The sequence below is a fragment of the Pseudoliparis swirei genome, chromosome 19 (genome assembly GCF_029220125.1).
Source record: "Pseudoliparis swirei isolate HS2019 ecotype Mariana Trench chromosome 19, NWPU_hadal_v1, whole genome shotgun sequence".
NCBI lineage: Eukaryota > Metazoa > Chordata > Actinopteri > Perciformes > Liparidae > Pseudoliparis > Pseudoliparis swirei.
Window position 1 is genome coordinate 13,755,744 of NC_079406.1, and position 21,255 is coordinate 13,776,998.

Here is a 21,255-nt window from a genome sequence, read left to right on the forward strand (position 1 = left end):
AGGAGAGAATGAAACACCAAACTAACTGTTAAAATTCAAATACTTTTCATAAAAAAGTAATCGGAGTGGACGTACTTACTTTATTGTTGAAAAAAGATCGGAAACGCTAATCTCAAAGCTAATTGCTAGCTTTGGTTAGTGAACAGCTAATAGCACGGGTACGCTACACTTATTGTGTTGACATCTAAGCCGACGCGATGAGTAGTTTCCACAGTTATAATTGAGTGTGGTTAATAAATTAAACATGTTTTGTAAGTTATAGGACTTACAATGTATACGTTACAGGTTACAAAGAAAGAAAAAGATAAATAATGAGTTTATTATTGCTAAAATAAAAATTAAGTATTACAATTAATAAAAACAATTTATATAGATTTTTCTCATTGTAAGTTAGTTATTATTTTAAACTCGATTTAAAGGAGCATTTCCACGCAAAGGGCATTCAATCTCTGTTTTTCTTACTTTATTTAATACTCAAAATAGCTCTATTTTTATACAACATTCTTGTTAACTTCAATTTTAAAAAGTATGGGTTAGTAGTCGTAATGAAGGGAAGACTCATCTTAGATCATGTTTTTTTTCTTTTCTCATAATTGGGGTCACAGGTTTATGTTTTGTTTCTTTTCATAACGATTTTCTAGATATATGTTGCAGCATAAACATTCAGGCATTATTCCACTGCAGTCTTACTTACAGAACAAGTATTGGGTAAACTTAGAAAGATTGCCAGGATCACCGAGGGTGAATGCCCCGCACCCAAACAGATTTATGTCTCTATGACACGCGAAGGCTTTGTCGTACTCCGGCTTGTGCTCCGGCTTGTGCTCCGTCGAGCTTCTTCTGTAAACCAGTCGATGTGGTGTAGAGGAATGCATCTGCCTGAATGAGCTTCTGGCTGGGTGGTGACATGGTGGGTGGGTGGCACTTGTAGTGGCGGTGAAGGGATTGAGGGCCATAACAAGTTGAGATCGTGAGGACATGAAGACAGTGGAAAAAAATTCAAATACAAACCAAAAAGTTGAGTGTCATTAGATTGAATGCACCTGACACAAAGTCCAAATAAACAACCAGACATGCACAAGAGGATTACTTGTCTTGATATACATACATGTTTATGTTCATGTTCTCCAAAAGGCTCTTGTTAGTACTTGAATAAAATCATATGTAGGCCTACATGTATATACATATTTAAACCATGAGATGTATTTGAAAACAAACACATAAAAGTACAACAACTGACAACTACAAAATTAATAAAGCTACAAATATGGCTTGTGTTGTTAAGTGCACATTGCAGCTGTAGTACATTCAATTGTGTGTATGTGTAAAAGTCTCGAATATATTTATTTATATTAAATTGTATTTTTAAAGTAATGCGCTTACGGTACAATGTTGACATACATTACATGCAGTGCAGTTGTTTTTTTGCCATGGGAAAGGCTACTGGGTCTTTTGATTATTTTTATATTCATCAAACAATCCATTGAATATAACTCCAACCCACATATATATGTTTATGTGACTCCCCATGTCAATTTAAATCCAGTAACTATGTATCAATATTAGTTAACATCTAAAACCCATTTGAAATTAACTTTTATTCAGAATCCACACAAAACTACAATTTAAGCATTACATGCTACGAGTTTTTAACTGAACTGAACTGAATTCCATCCCATAGAACGGCAACCAAATATGCAAGTAACTCAATAAAGGATTGTTATAAATCCAGAGAGAATCTTAGAAAGATAGGAGTAGTTTATGTTGGGGTCCTGAAAATGCTCACAGTCAAGCCGGTCTGCAATAAATATGTCCCTGAAGGAGGCAGGAAGGAAACCGCCATTCACTCAGTATCCTACTCTGACCATATAGTGAGCTCTCAAAGTGAGACTCATGAGGTAGGACATTATTGATAACAATGCAGGCGCTCTCAATTTATAGAACATTCTATATTTTAGTTTTTTAACGAGTGATCCTTTCGTACAAAGTCTCAAGCTCTGCTCTGTGAAACAAAAAAACCACAAAGGGCTAATTTAGATGCAAAATATGGTCTCCACTCTTCCCTTCAAACATTTTGTGAAATGTTATTCCTCTCTTGCTGACAGATGGAGAGGGATGGCGCTCCTCTCATCTAACTTAGCACACACACTAGAAACAAGGAAACTGCTAGTGTGCAAATGATATTCACCAACCAGCATGTCTGAAGCTCACTTGTTAAGATGTAATATGTTGTTTCTTTGAGTGTCGGTAATATTTTTGATCTGAAGTGCAATGTATTCCTTTTCTTATGTAACAGTGCACCATATCAACATTTAGATTAACATTAGCTTTACTCATAACACATTGAAATGTCCAAAAGGATCATAAAAATAACGTGCAGAGCAACATTGTGATACAAGAGAGAACTTCATAAGGCCGCGATCGTTATGAAAACATTCACACCTGAGTTGAAATCCTTAACTCTAATAACCTTCCACCAAACTTTTACATCAGCTATAAAGCAAACAAATAATGCAACAAAAAAAAGGCAACGAGTCCTGGCCAATCCGAGGCAGAGGAAGGCGGGTTTGGGAATGCAGTTTGGGGAAACAAATCAAAACTCTCAAAAAATACCAGGCGTCGCAAATATCAATGGCAGTGAAAAGTGATTTAGCATGTAAGGACACTTTTCTTGTCCACTTTCTGCCAGTGGGCCATTGGTTACGTTAAGGCTGCCTTCCCCTGGTTTAATACATTAAAAGCCAGCCACTGGTGATTTGCTGAATTTCCCAAAATGTCAAACTATTCCTTTAATGTCCCACTAAGGAGTGAGTGGATCTTTAGAAATCAAGGCTCTCAGAGGAAGTTGAATTTTTCTGAGGTATAAACATCACAGGAAGTTGAGTCTGAACTGAGGAGGGGAGTAGAGGGAAAGGTCACCCCCTTCATTTCAAACTTTGGCTCAGGGTCAGAGTAGACAGGGCCAGACGGAGCGTCTGGCTGCTCCACTGGAGCAGAAACCTGGAGAAGAAAAAGACATGCCACAGTATATTAGAGTCTTACAAGCAGGCTAAAATACAGATATTAGCTTCTGTGCTTTTAGAGTATATATGGGGTTAACTTATTACATATAAGAAGAAGAAGAACGGGATTGATTTGAGAGTTTCCCAAAAATGGCACACATCAATTGAAAAGCAAAAATTACACACATTTTAAATTTTAACGTGGATGGAAGTAATGCAGGTTTAGGTTTTAGGAAAAATTGTCTTTGCGAAAGGGATTTGAGGAAGTAAGACTAAACATGTTTGTTTGAAGAAACACCAACAAGCACAAACAACACATTGGAGAGCTACTAAAATAATCAAAATATGGTTTATAAATGGTAACGTTGAGAAATACAATGGCACTTTGATCGATCAAGTATTTTCTACCTCCGGATAAGGTGGCGGCAAACTCTCAGAAGGATATTCGTATGCCTAGAGAGAGAAGCAACACATGACATATAAGTTGTGAGGGGGCAAGAGCATAAACAGAGCTCAGGTGTTGAGCCAACAAGAGAATGGTTCTGTCTATGAAATGCAACACACGGGGGGGGGTTGCTCCGCCGCAGAGGGCTGCATGAGCTGGTGTGACGCCGCTCCAGCAGGCTGGTCGTCATTCTGCGGTTTGAATAAAACAGAAACACAATGCGTGATTATGCCATCAACAGCAGGACCGTTACGAGAGCGCTGCACACCGGTAAGATAGCCTTACCGCTTGGTACTGAGCGTCTGGGTCAGCAGCAGCAGTCTCAGATCCGTCCTCTTTGGAGGAGCTCTTCCCACAGCAGCAGCACTTCACGCAGTAGCAGAAAAGTGAGGAGAGGAAAACACCAAACCCAATACCAATATGAGAAGGCTCATACGGTAGTTCTGAAAGAATCAGTCGATTAGTTGATGAGAACTTTTACAACAAAGTGATCATTTAAAAACACAAAGGTGACTTACGCTTTATTTCCAGTGACACCACTGAGGCTGTGTCGTTATTCTGATCTTTGATCTCATAGCGTCCGGCGCAGGAAATCTGGAGATCCACTTTTGAAATCCCACATGGCTTTAACAGATCAAACCCTGTGCAATCAACGTCATCCGAACGCTGCGCCAGCCGGCCCCGATGAACGATGTTAATCATCGAATACCTCGACTCACTCTGACTCTCTGGGAAGAAGTAAATGTCGCAGGAGTCTGGTTCCTGATTCAAAGTGAAGTCAAACTGTTCACCAGCTTTCCGGTAATTCTTATTTGTGATTTCTGGAAGACAGCACAAGACCACAAAAGTTACAGTCCAGTACAATTTCTGCTTTTGTCTTTCACATGGCAGCTGTGATCAGCTGAAAGGAATAATCGAACGTTTGGGTAAAAATGAGCGTTCAGCTCTGATATTTGTAGTTTACTGTAAATATATGGGGTCGTACATTATTTAATATATTATGAGCGTGTTATCATGTGGCTCGTGGGGAGAATGGTCGACCCGCAACTACAAGGTACCCGGTTCGATCCCCGCTCTCCTCGTAGTTTGCATGTCGAAGTGTCCTTGAGCGAGACACTGAGCCCCCAGTTGCTCCCTGGGCTCTTCACTGCAGCCCGCTGCTCCTTCATATGGGTCTATTCCTATTCATATCACAATTAATCTCAACGATGATACGCTTTGTCCGTACGCTCACATGTTCGAGAGTATTTCCTCCAAAATATGGCTAGATGCACTTCTTACAATTTGTATGCATCCTCCATTGACTCCATTTACACATACATTCCCTGTTTGAGGGGTGAACTTTGGAGCCAATCAGTCAACTACAACTTAATTTAGACCAAAAGCCAAAGCAGAGTCTACACTACACTCTGCAAAGGATAAAAATGCAAACGCTCTAGCCTAGAACGCTATTTGAAGCAAGTTGACAAGTTGATTCTGAAGTATAATTACTTCAATTAATATCAAGCTTTTTATGACACTGATCATTCAAAAACACGGGCATCTGGCACACAGGTTACTTACTCTCCACTTCCAGGGACACCGCGAAGGCTGTGTTGTTATTCTGATCTCTGATCTCATAGCGTCCGCTGCAGGACATCTGGAGGGCCTTATTTAAAATCCCACATGGCATTAACAGATCAAACCCGAGGCAATCCGATTCACCCTCCTGCAGCATGCCCTGACGAACGATCTCATTCAACTTTCTCGGCTGACTGCCGCTTCTTGGGAAGAAGTAAATGTTGCAGGAGTTTGGATTCAGATTAAAGGTTACGTGGAACCTGTCACCAGGACTCTTTCTATTGTACATTGGGGTTACTGGAAGACAAAAAGAGAGAGTACATCAAAGTGATATCACAAAATCATGTTTAGTCTGAGTTCCATATATCACATAAATTTAGGAAAGGAAAAATCCAACATTTTGGGAAATGTTGATATTTGCATAATGTTTGAGGAAAAAACTTGATCTCATGACACGTTTCATAAAGAGCAGATCTAGACCACACTCTCTAACTTTAACGAGAGCATTAGCAAGCCATCTGCCTCGACCATCAGTGGACCCTCAGTGGGGAATATGAAGCTGATAACTGAAACGGCCTAGCTCTGTCCAAAGGTTCCAACGACGAGTCTCGCCCACAACTCCCCCTTAAACTTGCAGCTTACCAGTACAGATGTTGTTGCCTGTACACAGGCTAACTGTACCTGCTGTTTCCAGTTGATGTACTAAGCTAAGCAACCCCTATCATCCTGTAACAGGACCACGTCCGTTACCCGTGGGTTTCCCCCCCCAGCACCAAAGATCAGCCCGGAACCACGAGGTTTGGTTGGAAGACATGCTTTTATTCAGCAGCGCGCACACACACCGAGCAGACCGCAACACTATGCCTCTGCTCACTCCCCTGCTCCACTGAGGGCTTTTATGCGAGTGGCCTCGGCTGCTGACTGATTGCAAATCACCAGCAGCCGAGGCCAAATTAGCGACAGCTGCCACACTCCTCTTTACTGTTTCGACATGGGAGCTATAAATATTTTCATCAAACTCTCTGCAGGAAATTGAATGATCAAATTCCCCAAAATGTGTGACTGTTCCTTTAAATTTACAAATAATTTCAATGATGCTATGTTGTCATCCATATGTTCACATGTTCCAATGTATGTCCTTTAAATGAGGTCCTACAAATGTCAATTACTGTGTCACTGCATTACTACCGTGTCAAAAAAGCCTTGATTAACTTCCTGACAGTTGGTTCATACCATGATGACGACAAACACAAAGAAAATGAAGCGCTGTCTTCTTTTTTGCTTGACCTTAATGTGACCTTCTTGAGAGCGGATTTGGATTAACACAGTATTATCTTGGCCCTCATGGCCATGCAACCATAATATTATGCTCACTGACAGTCAATTTAATATTACGCTTGCTGAAAACAAAATGACTAAAAAAAGAGTGTGGCAGCCAAAGTGTCTTGACAAAAAGAAGTGTGAGGATATGAACATTAAATAGATTAAGAGTTTTCACCTTTTACATCAAGTGTGGAGGAGGACAGCTCGTTCAGATCTGTGTCTCTCATTATGTAGCGACCACTGTCTTTCTGAGTTAGACGATATATCATAAAGTAAGAGCCCGTCATCATATACTTTTTGTCAAATATGATTGCACGGTCACCCTTTTTCCACAAGGTGATAACGCTGGAGTTGTACTTGGGGTGGAATTCAATGTATTCCGGCTTTTGGCGAAGCCAAAAGCGATGATTTTCTCCATACTCCCTCTCCTGATCAATGCCACGGGAGAAGCCTGTTGAGAGGAAGTCCAAAAGAAACATTGTAAATGTACCAGAGACATCTTTTTTCGTTTTTCCCCCTAGATTATTTGTACATGCATCTTGTTGTTGACGACCATGCATTACAAAGTTAAATAATTGAGCAACACATGAGTAATACACCTCAAAGTGTACAAAATGTAATAGAACTACATGTTTACACAGGTTGAGGTATGTGTTTCCCATCTGGATTCAATAAAGGCGGATTGTCATTAACATGCAGATCTTTTACTTTCGGAAAAGTAAAAAAGACCACAAAGCAAAAACACCGTGTCAAATTAAATGTCCTGCATTCAAAAGTATTCTTGAGTAAAGGTAGCCTACAAGGGTATACCAAGGGTATACTTTAGCTCAAAGTAGAAGCTAGTTAGCTTTCAATTATGGACCCTACAGATATTATGACCACAGACATGTTACTTCCTGAGTCAAATACTCGGGAGAAACAAGCTAAAGTCTTTAAAGCCGTCCCGCTAAAGTAAAGATTAACCATTAGACGTAACGTTACTCACCCGTAGAAACAAAGGCACCCAGCAACAATAACAGTATCATCATCTACCGCGTTGCAAAACACGAGACCCACGAGAGTCCAGTGTCAGCCGTCTTGGGACCAGTTTATATTAATCAAGACGCAAACTGGCGACTAACACATCGCTATGTCCACAACACCCAGACAAGAGTCATACAACGCTCACATCCCGCACGACACCGTTATTATTACTGATTTACTAGAGCAGCCTTCTGCAGGTCTTGGGCTCCATGGCCCGGGACCACAGAGAAGGGCGTCAACTGGTGCACTCGTGATGCGTTTAGGCATCGTCGGAAATCCCTGTTGCGTTTAGCATGGACGTTTTCGACTGAATTAGAATGTCTTTGTAACTACTTATTAAAGGGGTATTTCACTCATTTTACACATCGATTTGAGCATAATACACAACTCACAGGTAATTCAGTTGTAAGAGTGTCTTCTCTATCTCTCTCAAGTCTAACAAAACCCCTGATACTTGAGACCTAAAGTGCCTTCACACCTGTAGTTTGGTTAATTTGTTCTAGCTCATTGTTACATTTGAGTTATTTGTCCTTCAACAATGCAGCGACATGAAGTTAGGCAATGACATCGAATATTAATGTCTCAACCATAAATAAGTTGCATTCAAAAGCTTATATCCAACAATAATGTCATTGTGAAAGGAGTACTTTGATACACTTATAAGTAGTATGGCATCCATACTTTTACATAATTGCCTTTTTATGTTTCAATACTAAATGTTGTAGTGGCCATGGTAGCCTACACTGATTGAAAAAGTGTGGTTCAGAGTAAATGTGGTAGTGCAGTTAGGCAGTTTATTTTGTTTTTCAAAATAGGAAAAAACTTTATTCATAAAAGCAAAAGTAAAAGTAGAGTTACATATCTTTAGACATATTTATATTTTAAAAATACCCTTTTACATTGAATGGAAAACGCTAAGTGTTTTACAAAGCATAACACTAATATATCACATATAATTTGTCAAAATGTTATAATAAAGGCCACATAGATAGGTTGATATATATGACTGAATTGGCAGTTTGATGTCCTCACTCACTAACATCTGCTACACAGACACACAGTCACCATTGTAACATTTCTATATCTTTGTTATCCTTTGCAGCAGGAGAAAGTGAAGATTAGGCATACTGTATATAACCTGAGTTTAAAACACATTACTAATACAGTTCACACAGATATCCTGATTATAGCTGTTCACTCTACAATAACTACAGTATAGAGCAAGAGGGAGTTAGCTTCGTTCTTAAATTGACTTATGTATTCGTAAAACTCCTGCTCTTTACTGCTTAGTTATTGAACTGGCCTCAAACTTATATGATCACATTGCATTTGGGTTTGGATTTATATTGAAAGAGAATACCCCACATTTAAACCCTACGTTAAGTCTGGTCCTGTGTGAATAGTGAGAAAGATATACTGTTTCTCGACACGGTCCTTATCCTGTGTACGTCTCATCACGTCTTTGCAGGTTTGCAGGAACTTAATTTATCATGCGTGTGTCTATCACACAGCCCTGTCAATGACTGAAATGGCTGTTCCCACCAGTCACAAAGTTCAATGCTGAATCCTTACAGAAAGTTGAGTTTATCTGAGGTATAAACATCACAGAAAGTTGAGCTTGAACCGAGGGGGAGAGCAGAATATACTCCTTTCAGCTCAAACGTTGGCTCAGGGCCCGAAGAGAGACAATCAGAGCCGAGTAAAGGAGCTGGACCGCCCCCCTGCCCTCCGAGAGGAGCAACCTGGAGAGAGAGGGGAGAAAAGAATAAAGAAAATGTGTGTTTTAATGAAACACACAATAAGCCTGATGAGTCAGAAATCAATTTAAGAATGACGCATCCCTTATTTGTTAGGCTTATAACCTACATTTCATGCATTTATGGTGGATTTTTTATGTTTGCGTATACCTCAGACAGAGGGGGGTTCACATCTATATTCACTGGGTTGTAACCCTATAAGGTAAAACACATGCAAGTCAGAAAGATTAGAACATATTGCAGGAATCACATAATGCTTTGTAGGATAGAAAGAATAATATTGTTAGCATAGATTCAATGTGTTATGTTGTGGGCTACAACTTCAGTTCTGTATTTTTAGTCTATATTTGTATACCTTTTGGCAAATTGGCATCATTTTAAATATGCAGAATTATCTATCAGCTGTTCCTATTTGCAATGTCCCCATGGATTTACAAACAACTATCTTCCTTTGAAATTGAATGAAACCTAAACAAAGTTATTCTGTATGCCCAGCTTCAGTGTAGCAGCTGGTTTGTGTGACATTATGTAAATCTTATTAAAAAACGTTGCAGTTACAAAAAAGTGATGGGTTTCACGCAAGTTCTGAAGTTGTCAGAAATCTTTTTACTGTGATGAAACTATAAAAAAACAACTATATTCTGGTGGCCATAATAACTATAAACATGTATTACTCGATGTAATCAATCATCCTGGTCATACTGGACATAAAGAGTTCCCTTCTTCATGTGAATCAATTCAAGCAATTGGCAACACAATCTTCCAAGCTTACAATCTGTATGAACAGGAACAATTGTTAAAGCAAGAAAACCTTTTTTCAAATAGCATTTGAGTATTGTTTTAGACTTGGGCCAAATCCGTGGATCAAACTATAATAACTAACTTCCTGTTGATTTCAGATCACTTGCATGCGCGCCTTCTTTTTACCTCACAGTGTCTGTCCGTCCACATAATCCACTACAACTCTCTCGTGACCCCCTGTGGAGGCGCACCTCGTCGTTTGAAAACCTTTGTGTAACACTTACCAATGGCTCAAGTGAGATAGTTTTACGTTCTTTAGAAACTAGGGAATTCCTTGAGTAATGAGTAGAGTGATCTGGAGCAGGTACAGCAGAGTAACTCGGGCCCGCCGGTTGATTCATATCCTGCATTTGAACGGAGGATATCGATGTAAAAATAGCAATTAATATAACAAAGTCGGTCTAATTTGAGCAGGTACTCACATGGTTATACACGGAAGGTGTGGCTGCAGTCTGAGGAGCAGACTCGGTCCTCTTAGAAGAACTTTTTTTACAACAGCACTTCCTCACACAGCAACAGCAGACAATCACAGCAAAGACAATCCCGACAACAATACCAACATAAACAAAGGTTGAAACGGAATCTGTAAGAGTAGAAGAACGGGGAGGGGGTTATGTTAATTTGAATCCTTCGTTCATATGTTTGTTTTTTCTACAAAATAATGTGCTGTTGCTCACCTGGTTTTACCAACAAATGCACAGTCTGGGCCAGGTCGCCTTGTGGATCAATAAACTCAAAGGTGCCAGAGTCTGTGATTTCCACAGGGTTAATCTCTAGGCCATTTCGCATATCCAGCATCCTCCCTGTAAAAGGTAGTGAGGACCATCCATCTTCTGTGAGCAGACGGCCTGTTTGCATCAATATGTGTTCTTTTTTTTCCTCAGTTGAAAAAGTCACAGTCCACAGGGCATTGCCCGCAGGATTTGGGATGAGGAGACGCTCATTCACCTTTGAAGTATAATTGAATGTTTGCTCTGTGGGTGATGAAGAGTATATATAGTGTAAGAACAGTATATTAGATGCGCAGCAGTCAAAACGCTCACATGCAGATTATTTTTCTTAACATCACCTCTGACTTTGAGCAGTATCCTAGACAGCAAAGTGTTGTCTTTTGCTCTGAAGTTGTAGTGGCCCATGTCTGCGCGATTGAGATTCTCAATCACCCACTCATTACGCCTCATCTGCCCTCTGCCTCCCTTATTGGTCCGAGGGTCGGTGCGATTCCACAAGACTGTTGACTGGTCCATATTGTGGAGGGGAGTGAACTCCAGGAATTCAGCCTGTCTAGGAACATGACGCGAGTATATTTCCCCGTAATACCGCATTACCTTGGATGCACAATCTGAAAATGCATATACAGAAAGACTTTTAGCAAAAAGCTAACAGAAATAATAGTTTTCACAAAGATTTTCTCATTTTTCTGTTGGAATAGAGCCTTTAAAGATACAAGATAGTGTAACATTCTTACCTTTAATGATCAGTATGACAACATCTTCACCTTCATCATTGGAAAAAGCTCCGTCATCGTTTTCTGTCAAATCGGTGAATTGAACTGAGCCAATTTTGACTTTAAAGCGTGGGTGCCTTGACTGAATCAGTGGACAACACAAATACAAAATATACTCAGGACAGAGAGTAGATTCTGCTCATTCAAAAACGTGTTTGCTCTGACTCAGATCTTGGATGTCCTGACGATCGTGGTGAGTGTTAATTAAAGCGCCAAAAAAATGCTCACCTCCCCCTTATCAATCACTAGCTGCCTGGATGCACTATTACTCGGAGTGAAGTACAACTGTCCATTGAAAAGAGGTGGTGCATAGAAATATGGTAAATTAAAATATCCGCCATAGCACTTTTCTTTGACCATAACATCAGCGAATGAACCTTCAATCAGAAAGATACAAGAGAGATATGGAGGGGAAATTAAGATATTTCAAAACATCTCAGGGACATGTGGATAACATACTTCAAGTAACTTCATTCAATTTGAAACCACAGAAGAATTTACAAATTCTGTTGTATATGTATAAATGTAATAAAACGTATCCTTGCATGTTCTGTTTGTTCCAGTGCCCACAAAATAAACAATAAGATATCATAAAATAAAATAAGCCATGTTTAAAAAATATTTAGACAGCAATGATACAACCTCATGATATGAACTAAACTTAAAGTAGGTCAAATGTACCGAAATGTACAAGGTCTGTACAAATAAAATAAAATGTTACTGAATTATTTCTATTTAGTTTAATTATTACCTCAAACTTTTTCTGCATTAATTTAACACGATGCAGTACTTAATTAGTACAATTAATAACTCAAACAAATGTCTTACAAATATAAAAAACACTGGGACTGGTGTTAATAAAAATTTACACTTCTGAGCGTAATGTAGAGTAGAATAATAACTCTTACTAGAGTTGCGTTAAGGCGAAAATGTTAACACTATGTTCAGTGTAACTTGAACACTCAAAGATTAGGGACCATATGTTCACTAGCTGAGTGTTAAAATGTACTCTTTAAGTGTTGAATTGACACTGCCAATTTTTCTGTGTGGGAACATATTTCACACTACAGTTGCTTTAAACACTTCTGACAGTTCAGGGGTGATCAGGGATGGTTGTAACCTTTCAGCACCAAAAGTCCTTAGATTTTTGACACTACAATTAATGTTTCCAACTTCTCCAATCTATCACATAATTAATTAAATGATGTCCAATGCAAGATGTTCCAGTACTCCCAACATGCCCCACTATGGGGTTAGTTTTAACAATGAGAGTAAAGAATTCAGAGCACTCTGCAACTTTATTAAGTGGGTTGCGAAGAACTTTAAGAATATCTGCATTCCACCATAATAACTGTTGCTGATACATTTACAACTTTAGAATGAATGCATTCTCTGTGGGCCAATAGAAATGTGTTGCCGACCTATATTTGACTAATAGGGTGAGTTGTTGTATTTGTTTGAAGTGTCATAACGATATCACCTTTCAACCATCTTTTCGCATGGTTAATTGAAATACGCTTGGATGAAATACTTCACATTTGACCTAAGAGGCTATTCTCTAATCTAATACAAGTTACCTAATTAACTTAACATTGTGATCTTACATAATTCCACAGAATAAAAAACGAATCAACACACTTGGTCCCACACTTGGAAGATGTCAAACATGATGTCAGTCCTTCTTGGTGAAGGTGCCCCCCCCCCCTCCCCTACACTGCCCTCATATAGAACTCGCTTATGGAAAAATAAAACAATGCATACCAAGAGATACATGCCAAAAAGATCAGACCTGTATCGCAGCACGTTTTTTTGAAATAATACTCACCACCGAACAAGACGCAGGCAACAGTCGCGTACAACAATAACATATCCTGCATAGAGAGGGAACGTTTACTAGCACGTGAAGAAGTTTATTACGCTCACTACGTTTCTCTAAACGAGAAATGAGAGCACACAACTGAACATAGAGCACTACATCTGAACAACGTGCAGGCAGGAGGATGTCTACTCACTGCAAAATAGTTTCCTTCTGTGTTACCGTCAAGTTTGCGTGTTAGACGAAAACCTGGACTGGGCGAGGCTTCCTTCACTCTCTGTTTGCGTCATATTCTGCGCAAAACGCAAACTGCGCACATACCGACTATTAGGAGGCTGTGAGTTCAGTAAAGTTAGAAAGATATTCACAGATTCGGACTTCCCGGCTCAATAGCTCTCAAACGACACGGAGTTAAAACACAAAAAACACCTCTCTGTGACCGGAGTGATGTCGACAACAAGCTACAACCTTCATTTTACCAAAAAAAGCCGGTCTTCGAGATCGATAAATAACGTTGGTCTCAATGTGCGATCAGCTGTGAGACCTAAGCCCAGGGACCGTCTGCAAAAAGCAATCCAGGAAAAACATATTCCAAAAATATTCAATAGCTCCACTGAAAGATTGTCTAGGCTGACACAACTGATACCGTACGTCAAATGGCCACCATGTGTTGTACTACAGCTGTTATTTTGGAAAAAAATCATCTTAAATAATGATTATGAATTATATTTCATAATTTATGGAAACAATCTTCAATAGCGTCACTGTTATCAAGTGTAGAGTGAAATCATTCAATATCTACGTCAATGGGCTCCACATGAGTGGACTACACCTCGTACTTTGAAGAAAAAAGATTTGGAATAATTTGTAAGAATATTTTGTCATAATTTATGGAAACAATTTTCAATAGCTTCACTATTATCAAGTGTAGAGTGAAATCATTCAACATCTACATCAATGGGCTCCACATCAGTGGACTACACCTTTTATTTTGAAGAAAAAAGATTTGGAATAATTTGTATGAATATTTTGTCATAATTTATGGAAACAATTTTCAATAGCTTCACTATTATCAAGTGTAGAGTGAAATCATTCAACATCTACATCAATGGGCTCCACATCAGTGGACTACACCTCGTACTTTGAAGAAAAAAGATTGGGAATAATTTTTATGAATATTTTGTCATAATTTATGGAAACAATTTTCAATAGCTTCACTATTATCAAGTGTAGAGTGAAATCATTCAATATCTACATCAATGAGCTCCACATGAGTGGACTACACCTCTTACTTTAGAGAAATGTGTTTTTGAATAATTATTATGAATATTTTGATATAATTTATGGAAACAATCTTCAATAGCGTCACTGTTATCAAGTGTAGAGTGAAATCATTCAATATCTACATCAATGGGCTCCACATGAATGGACTACACCTCTTACTTTGAAGAAAAAAGATTTGGAATAATTTTTATGAATATTTTGTCATAATTTATGGAAAGAAACTTCAATAGCTTCACTGTTATCAAGTGTTGGATGAAACCATTCATTTCCTACATCAATGGGCTCCACATAAGTGTACTACACCTGGCCGGCTATACCTCATGAATCATTATACCATGGGTTTAATCTTGTACGGCACGAGAGAGCAAATGGCCAGGCAAGGGTTAAAAAAAGGTGAGTAATTATATTATTATTATAAATCTTAACATCAAGTTGTTTTGAAACATTAATCCATTTGAAAAAGCAGCTTTAGTTTTTTGGTTGTTCCGTTGGAGGAAAAATACATAATGCATATACTGGGTACATTCTACTTGAGTTTTGCAGCAAAATTAGGGCTGTGAAACGATTAAAAATTTTAATCGGGTTAATCACAGGTTTTTGTGGATTAATCATGATTAATCACATATTACCGATATTCTCGGTATATTTTGTGAGAACATAGAGATTTATGACAAAAGACGGATATATACATTTATACATTCTTCTATACAATGGTGCTGCAACTCAGCAGTTATTTAGCAGTTTTCTTCCATATGGAACATGAATACATCTTCATCCTAAACAGAATGTTTAACCCTCCTGTTACCTTTCGGGTCAATTTGACCCCATTCAATGTTTAATGTCGGTGTTTTTTGGGGTCAATTTGACCCCAGGCTGTTTTTCACTGTGTCAAACTTATAAGAAATATCAACTTTTTTATATATTTAATGGGCTATTTAGGTAGTCAACAAACAAACATAAAGTACCTCACACTTAAACTTGGGAAACAATATTAATTCTAATAATTTTCTGGAGGTTTTAATTGCTGGGGTCAAATTGACGCCGAGGGTAAAATATGTTAGTAAATGTAAAGGAGGGTTAACCTCTTCCACTCCACTGAGGACGCCGGCGTCCTTAAGACCCTCCCCTTCCCTTTAAACGGCTTGCTCACGCAGACCACGTCAATAAACATGGGCATGTTTTGTATCACAGCATTCAACATATCCTCATCTTTGCAAAGAACATATACATTTTCTTTTATTTCGTAATAATTTTTCACAAGAGGAGCCCTAACACACAATGTCTAAAGTCGCGATCAATGCAGCAAGTCGGGTCTTGCAACATTTCGACGGAGAAAACGTACAGAATACACTTTCTAAGTAGATGTATTAGCGGAAGTACTAGCGGAAGTTAGCAAAGAGCTAGCGGAATCAGAAAAGGTAAAACGTTTTACAAAAAAAATTTTTTTTGGTGCGCTGTGTCTTCCCTGACAGTAACGTGTTGAAGCCAGGAGACCGCGCTGTCTTTGCCCGGGCCATGAACACGGTGATTTGCTCCGTTTTTGTTTGACTACATTTTATGAGTAACAGTTAGGGGGGTGCTAGTGACTTTTCATGCGCAAAGACCGGCATCTGAACTCTGCGGCAACCGCGATCGACATATTGAGCACCCCTGCATTAAAACATTGGTGCAAGTGACTTTTTTTCGTCCCGATGTGCGCACACACGCCGGCATCCGAGCTCTGCGGCACGCGAGACGGGGATCGGAGTCATGTTAACGTGACACGTAGAGACAGAATGACATGCTGCTGGAGAGACGACCAACAACAGACGGATTGGAAGCTCATTCTGCGCATGCGTTAAATGCGTTTAAAAAAAACGAAGTTAAACCTGTAATTTAATTAACTGAGTTAACGCGTTATTTTTCACAGCACTAAGCAAAATACAATTATTTTTCCATTTTTACGCATGTTGTCAGGTCACATTTGATGACTATGATGGAGCCATTGGATTTGTCAACATAAGTAATGTGCACTGGAAGCTTGTGGTGAGTATGCAGCTGGTCATGTGGTACAATGTGCCTTTACAGCATTCATGTATGGCTCATTGTTGTGAGTGTATTTTAAGGTTATCAATCTTAAAATTGCTTTAAATATTTATAACAACATACAATCAAGTCAATATAACTAAACTAATTTAATGTTAAATACAAGTTTTATTACAAGTTAATGTAATTTTTCATAAATTGTCATTAATAAATGAAGAGACAATGAGATTGTATATTTGTATCTAATGTAGCTGCATTGTGTACATGCACATCTGTAGCATGTGGATTGATTTTCAGACTGTTCTTTTAGTTTTAAATGTCTTCATGGTAGTCATCCCTACCTTAATGAAAAATATATATATGATTATTGTCCAATCAAAGCACTTGAATCATCCAACAGGATCCCGTTGGTAGTCCCCACTGCTACTCTAACAATTTGAGTTTTCTTTGATTGAGTATGACCCCATATTGTGGAACTTATTTTCAGACTAATATTCAGTACTTTCAAGTAAAATGTTAAAATATGCCTATTTAGCGTGGTTTGTTTCTTTATTTACTCACAGTTGTGATTATCTTGTGTACAATAAATATACTTCCAATGTTGCTCATTCATTTAGGTTTTACATAAATAAAATGTATTATGTTATTATTGTTGCTGTTGTTGGTACGTTTAAAATATGGCATGCTTTAACACTATATTACTTTTTAAAACAGTATCTCCATGCCCTTTTAAACCGCATATTTGTGGTTGATCCTCTGCAAGGGTTAAATGAAGTTGACGACTCCAGAAAGGCTGGCCAAAGATGTGGGTAATATTAATTAGATTATGGGAAATATATAATGTTATTCACATCTTTAGTAAGGCCATAGAGTAAGTGCAAATGTAAACCAAAATTATTTTCCTTTCATCCTGCAGACAGTATTTCAAAATGCGCCGGAACAGACTTGGAAAGGAGGACTGGGTTCACATCAAGTGGCAGCCGGGCCAGATGAGCCACAGCTGCCAGAAAGATGGCAGCAGTTGTGGGATCTTTGTCATGCAGGTTATTTAATGCAACCTTTTGTCTTTCTGATAGATTAAACAATATGCTGTTTTACTATGTAAATTCAGACAAGGTGTGTTGTTTTGCCATTTGACAGATGGCCGAGATGACGGTGATGGAACTTCCAAAGATTCCTCAGCATTTTCACATCAACTCATCTAAACAATCTATTGAAAAGCTAAGAAGAGACGAGGCTGAAGACATTCTAAAACAATCAGGTTTAAAAAAAATAGGTAATCAATATTTGTTTGACTTAATACATAATTGACACTAATATACATGTATTACTTTACATACACTGTCACTTTCAAATCACTGCTTGTACCTACACTTACATACTGTCTATTGCACTACCTGCTACTCCCATTTGTCTGTAGTTTAGTTTATTATATGTCACCATATGTGTAGTATATGTTATATGTATATATGTTAGTATTATATGTATAGGTTGGTATATTTAGTAAGGTCATTATATGTTATTACATGTAAATTATGTTCAGAGTACTTGTACAGAGTGTATGTCATGTTATGTTATATTATGTTTGCTATGTTATGCTATGGTAGTTGTTGTGTGGTGCCTTGTCCTAAGAATTTCAGTGCCCAGTCTGACCCTGTGTCATTCTGTGCATCTGACAATAAAAGACTTGTAACCTGTAACTTGTACCTTTATTTCTAGTTTCAAAGGATGAGCTCTGTTCCTTCTGTGGAATTGAGGACCTGCCCAAAACTGATGTTGATGCTGTTTGGGTGAGACTTGTTTTTAGACAATCTGAGTTGTGGATAATCTGTAGATAACCTGGAGTGAGTTTCAAGGAATAACATTAGTAATCAAGTATTGTTAACTTGTATGCATAACATGTTTCCTAAAGTTTCCATTTTTTAAATATGTTTAATTTATTTATCCCCATGTAGATTCAGTGTGGAACTTGCTCAAGATGGTTTCACACGCAGTGCCTTGGGATGACAGCAGCACAAATACCAAACAACATTGGTATTGTGTGTTGTGTAACTGAACACTTAGGAATATGTATGTCTGACTTTGTCGGATAAACTTGTTGACTTCAAGTTTATCCAGTTAAATGTTGTTCAAGCCGAACCAGTCATATATACATTGGTATCTGATCGTTCATAAAGATTAAATGGGGGAACTACTTGACTTCTATGATGGCTCTTATTATAATGTGTGTGGTACTATTTTTTAATTCAAGACGTATAAAGTACGAAGAATAGGTTTACAATTGCACTAATTTGACCAAATCACTGATATTAACAGACTTTAAGTAATGACCACTGGGTTACATGTTTTCTCAGAAGAAGCAATTAGTGAATATAAGATATATTTTTTGTTTGAGTATGTATTACAAATCATGAAAGTGCTCCTTAACCAATATGCTGGTTTCTGGAAAGCAAATAGGACACCGTTTTACATTGTATCGATGCTAAACACATTTCGGTTCAAAATAATCCAATTTGAACAAACAATCTTAAATACACATTGGTTTTTCAGAATCAATAGATATCCTCGTGACTGACGAGAAAATGGTGCCACTACACTTTGTCCTAAAAACAAAACTGAGATGATTAAAAGAGATCTTCTGAAGAAAGTATTGTAGTTTTACCAACACAGGATTGGTGGTTAAATATAATTTTTAGGGCTGTCAATCGATTTAAAAAAATTAACTAATTAATCGCACATTTTGAAATTGCGATTAATTAATTGCGATTAATCGCGATTAATCGCAGTTAAAAGTTAAAAGTTCATTCTTTTTAAAGACAAAACTTCACACAGCTGTGTTTTCAAAGAGGCTCCTACATATACAGTGCCAGCGAGGTATTTAATATCGTGGATGATAAATTGTTTCTTCAGTGAAACATCAGATTAGTAAAAAAAAAAAGTATATTGAGACCCCATTGGTCCTGTCATCTTTAACATTGAACACAGCAGAACCAGTGGCCTTGGTAACTGACTGACATTCAAATATGTCACGTTAACCCTCTGGAGGCTGGGGGCATTTTATACATTTTACAAAAAAAATTAAATTCACCGTTTAACCCTTGTGTTGCCTTCGGGTCATTTTGACCCGAATCAATATTACACCCTCCTGCCGCCTTCGGGTTAATTTGACCCCATTCAATGTTTAATGTCGGTGTTCTTTCGGTAGTCAACAAACAAACATAAAGTGCCTCACACTTAAACTTGGAAAACAATATTAATTCTAATAATTTTCTGGAGGTTTTAATTGCTGGCGTCAAATTGAACCCAAAGGGTAAAATATGTTAGTAAATATAAAGGTAACAGGAGGGTGAAACATTGAATCGGGTCAAAATGACCCAAAGGCGGGGGGAGGGTTAAATATTTAATCGGGTCAAAATGACCCGAAGGCAACACAAGGGTTAAAAGTGTTTCCCTTCTTTTTAAAGACAAAACTTCACACAGAGCTGTGTTTTCAAAGAGGCTCCTACATATACAGTGCCAGCGAGGTATTAAATATCGTTGATGATAAATTGTTTCTTCAGTGAAACATCAGATTAGTAAAAAAAAAAAGTATATTGAGACCCCATTGGTCCTGTCATCTTTAACATTGAACAGCAGCAGAACCAGTGGCCTTGGTAACTGACTGAGATTCAAATATGTCACGTTAACCCTCTGGAGGCTGGGGGCATTTTATACATTTTACAAAATAAATTAAATTCACCGTTTAAAGTCTTTTGCATGTGACACACCCCCACGTGTTATACATCAAACATTCCAGAACAATCTCAGCTCTGAAATGAGCCTCATTGTCCTCGCGCCGTGTGCTCTGGTTGTCTGACTGACAGGCTGCTAAATGAGCCTTACCTGTGAGGTGGGAGGTCCTTTGTGATTTACTGAGTGTTCATTGGTTTGACCAATCACGTTGAAGGTTTCGTGTGTCGCGTTCTTTCCGCGCGGCGTCACCCGACACGTCGCCCCTCCGTTCCTCTGTGTATCAGAGGGGGAGACGGGAGGAAGGAGGAGCAGGAGGAAACCCGACTGATTCATCCATGAGTTAAACTGATTTCTGCTCCTTATTTTCGCGGAGAAATGATTGTTTTAAAAACGGAAACAGTGTCAAACCGTACTGCCGCGGTTAAAAAAAAAAAAAAAAAAAAAGTGCGTTAATTGCGTTAAAATATTTTAGTGCGTTAACGCAGCCAAATTAATCGCATAGATTAACGCGTTAACGCTGACAGCCCTAATAATTTTATTTAAAATTATGCAAAAGCACATCATCAATATAGCTGATCTAGTACAACAAAAGAGAAGCAATTGATATAGGAAATGTTGACAGCCTACACTTTACTACAGTGGATATATTGAATATTGTCTCCATAAAATATTTTAAATAATTCATAATTATTCATATTCATATTTCTTCAAAATAACAGGTGTAGTACACTCATGTGGAGCCCATTGATGTAGATGTTGAATGAATATACCCTACACTTGATAACAGTGAAGCTATTGAAGATTGTTTCCATAAATAATATCAAAATATTCATAAAAATTATTCAAAATCTTCTTTCTTCAAAGTATGAGGTGTAGTCCACTCATGTGGAGCCCATTGATGTAGATGTTGAATGATTTCACTCTACACTTGATAACAGTGACGCTATTGAAGATTTTTCCCATAAAATATTAAATATAAT

General features: G+C 38.1%; 1 protein-coding gene and 1 long non-coding RNA gene across 8 annotated transcripts; one reads left to right on the plus strand and one right to left on the minus strand.

Annotated features, from left to right (window-relative positions):
• Positions 1–437: 437 nt before the first annotated feature.
• On the minus strand, positions 438–13,813 carry LOC130209400 (uncharacterized). Of its 5 annotated transcripts, XM_056439024.1 has the most exons (16): positions 13,431–13,811; positions 13,244–13,289; positions 11,647–11,795; positions 11,380–11,500; positions 10,981–11,253; positions 10,589–10,885; positions 10,136–10,494; positions 9,261–9,305; positions 7,316–9,095; positions 6,506–6,781; positions 5,011–5,304; positions 3,966–4,268; positions 3,733–3,890; positions 3,567–3,638; positions 3,411–3,455; positions 438–3,000 (listed from the first exon to the last, which is right to left on the minus strand). In XM_056439024.1, the coding sequence occupies exons 9-16, from the start codon at positions 7,356–7,358 to the stop codon at positions 2,836–2,838; spliced, it is 1,356 nt and encodes a 451-aa protein (XP_056294999.1). In that variant the 5' UTR covers positions 7,359–9,095; positions 9,261–9,305; positions 10,136–10,494; positions 10,589–10,885; positions 10,981–11,253; positions 11,380–11,500; positions 11,647–11,795; positions 13,244–13,289; positions 13,431–13,811; the 3' UTR covers positions 438–2,835. The 5 variants fall into 5 exon arrangements, with proteins under 5 accessions (XP_056294999.1, XP_056295000.1, XP_056295001.1 ...); XM_056439025.1 differs by having other exon boundaries at positions 11,380–11,795; positions 13,431–13,813; XM_056439026.1 differs by lacking the exons at positions 13,244–13,289; positions 13,431–13,811 and having other exon boundaries at positions 11,647–13,168.
• Positions 13,814–15,712: 1,899 nt separating this feature from the next.
• LOC130209407 (uncharacterized) lies at positions 15,713–18,748 on the plus strand. Of its 3 annotated transcripts, none has more exons than XR_008834597.1 (7): positions 15,713–15,936; positions 16,475–16,543; positions 17,258–17,348; positions 17,460–17,586; positions 17,684–17,819; positions 18,263–18,333; positions 18,499–18,748. It is a non-coding gene; the product is annotated as an uncharacterized LOC130209407 (long non-coding RNA). The 3 variants fall into 3 exon arrangements; XR_008834598.1 differs by lacking the exon at positions 15,713–15,936 and adding an exon at positions 15,947–16,042; XR_008834596.1 differs by lacking the exon at positions 15,713–15,936 and having other exon boundaries at positions 15,947–16,543.
• The last annotated feature ends 2,507 nt before the right edge of the window (positions 18,749–21,255 follow it).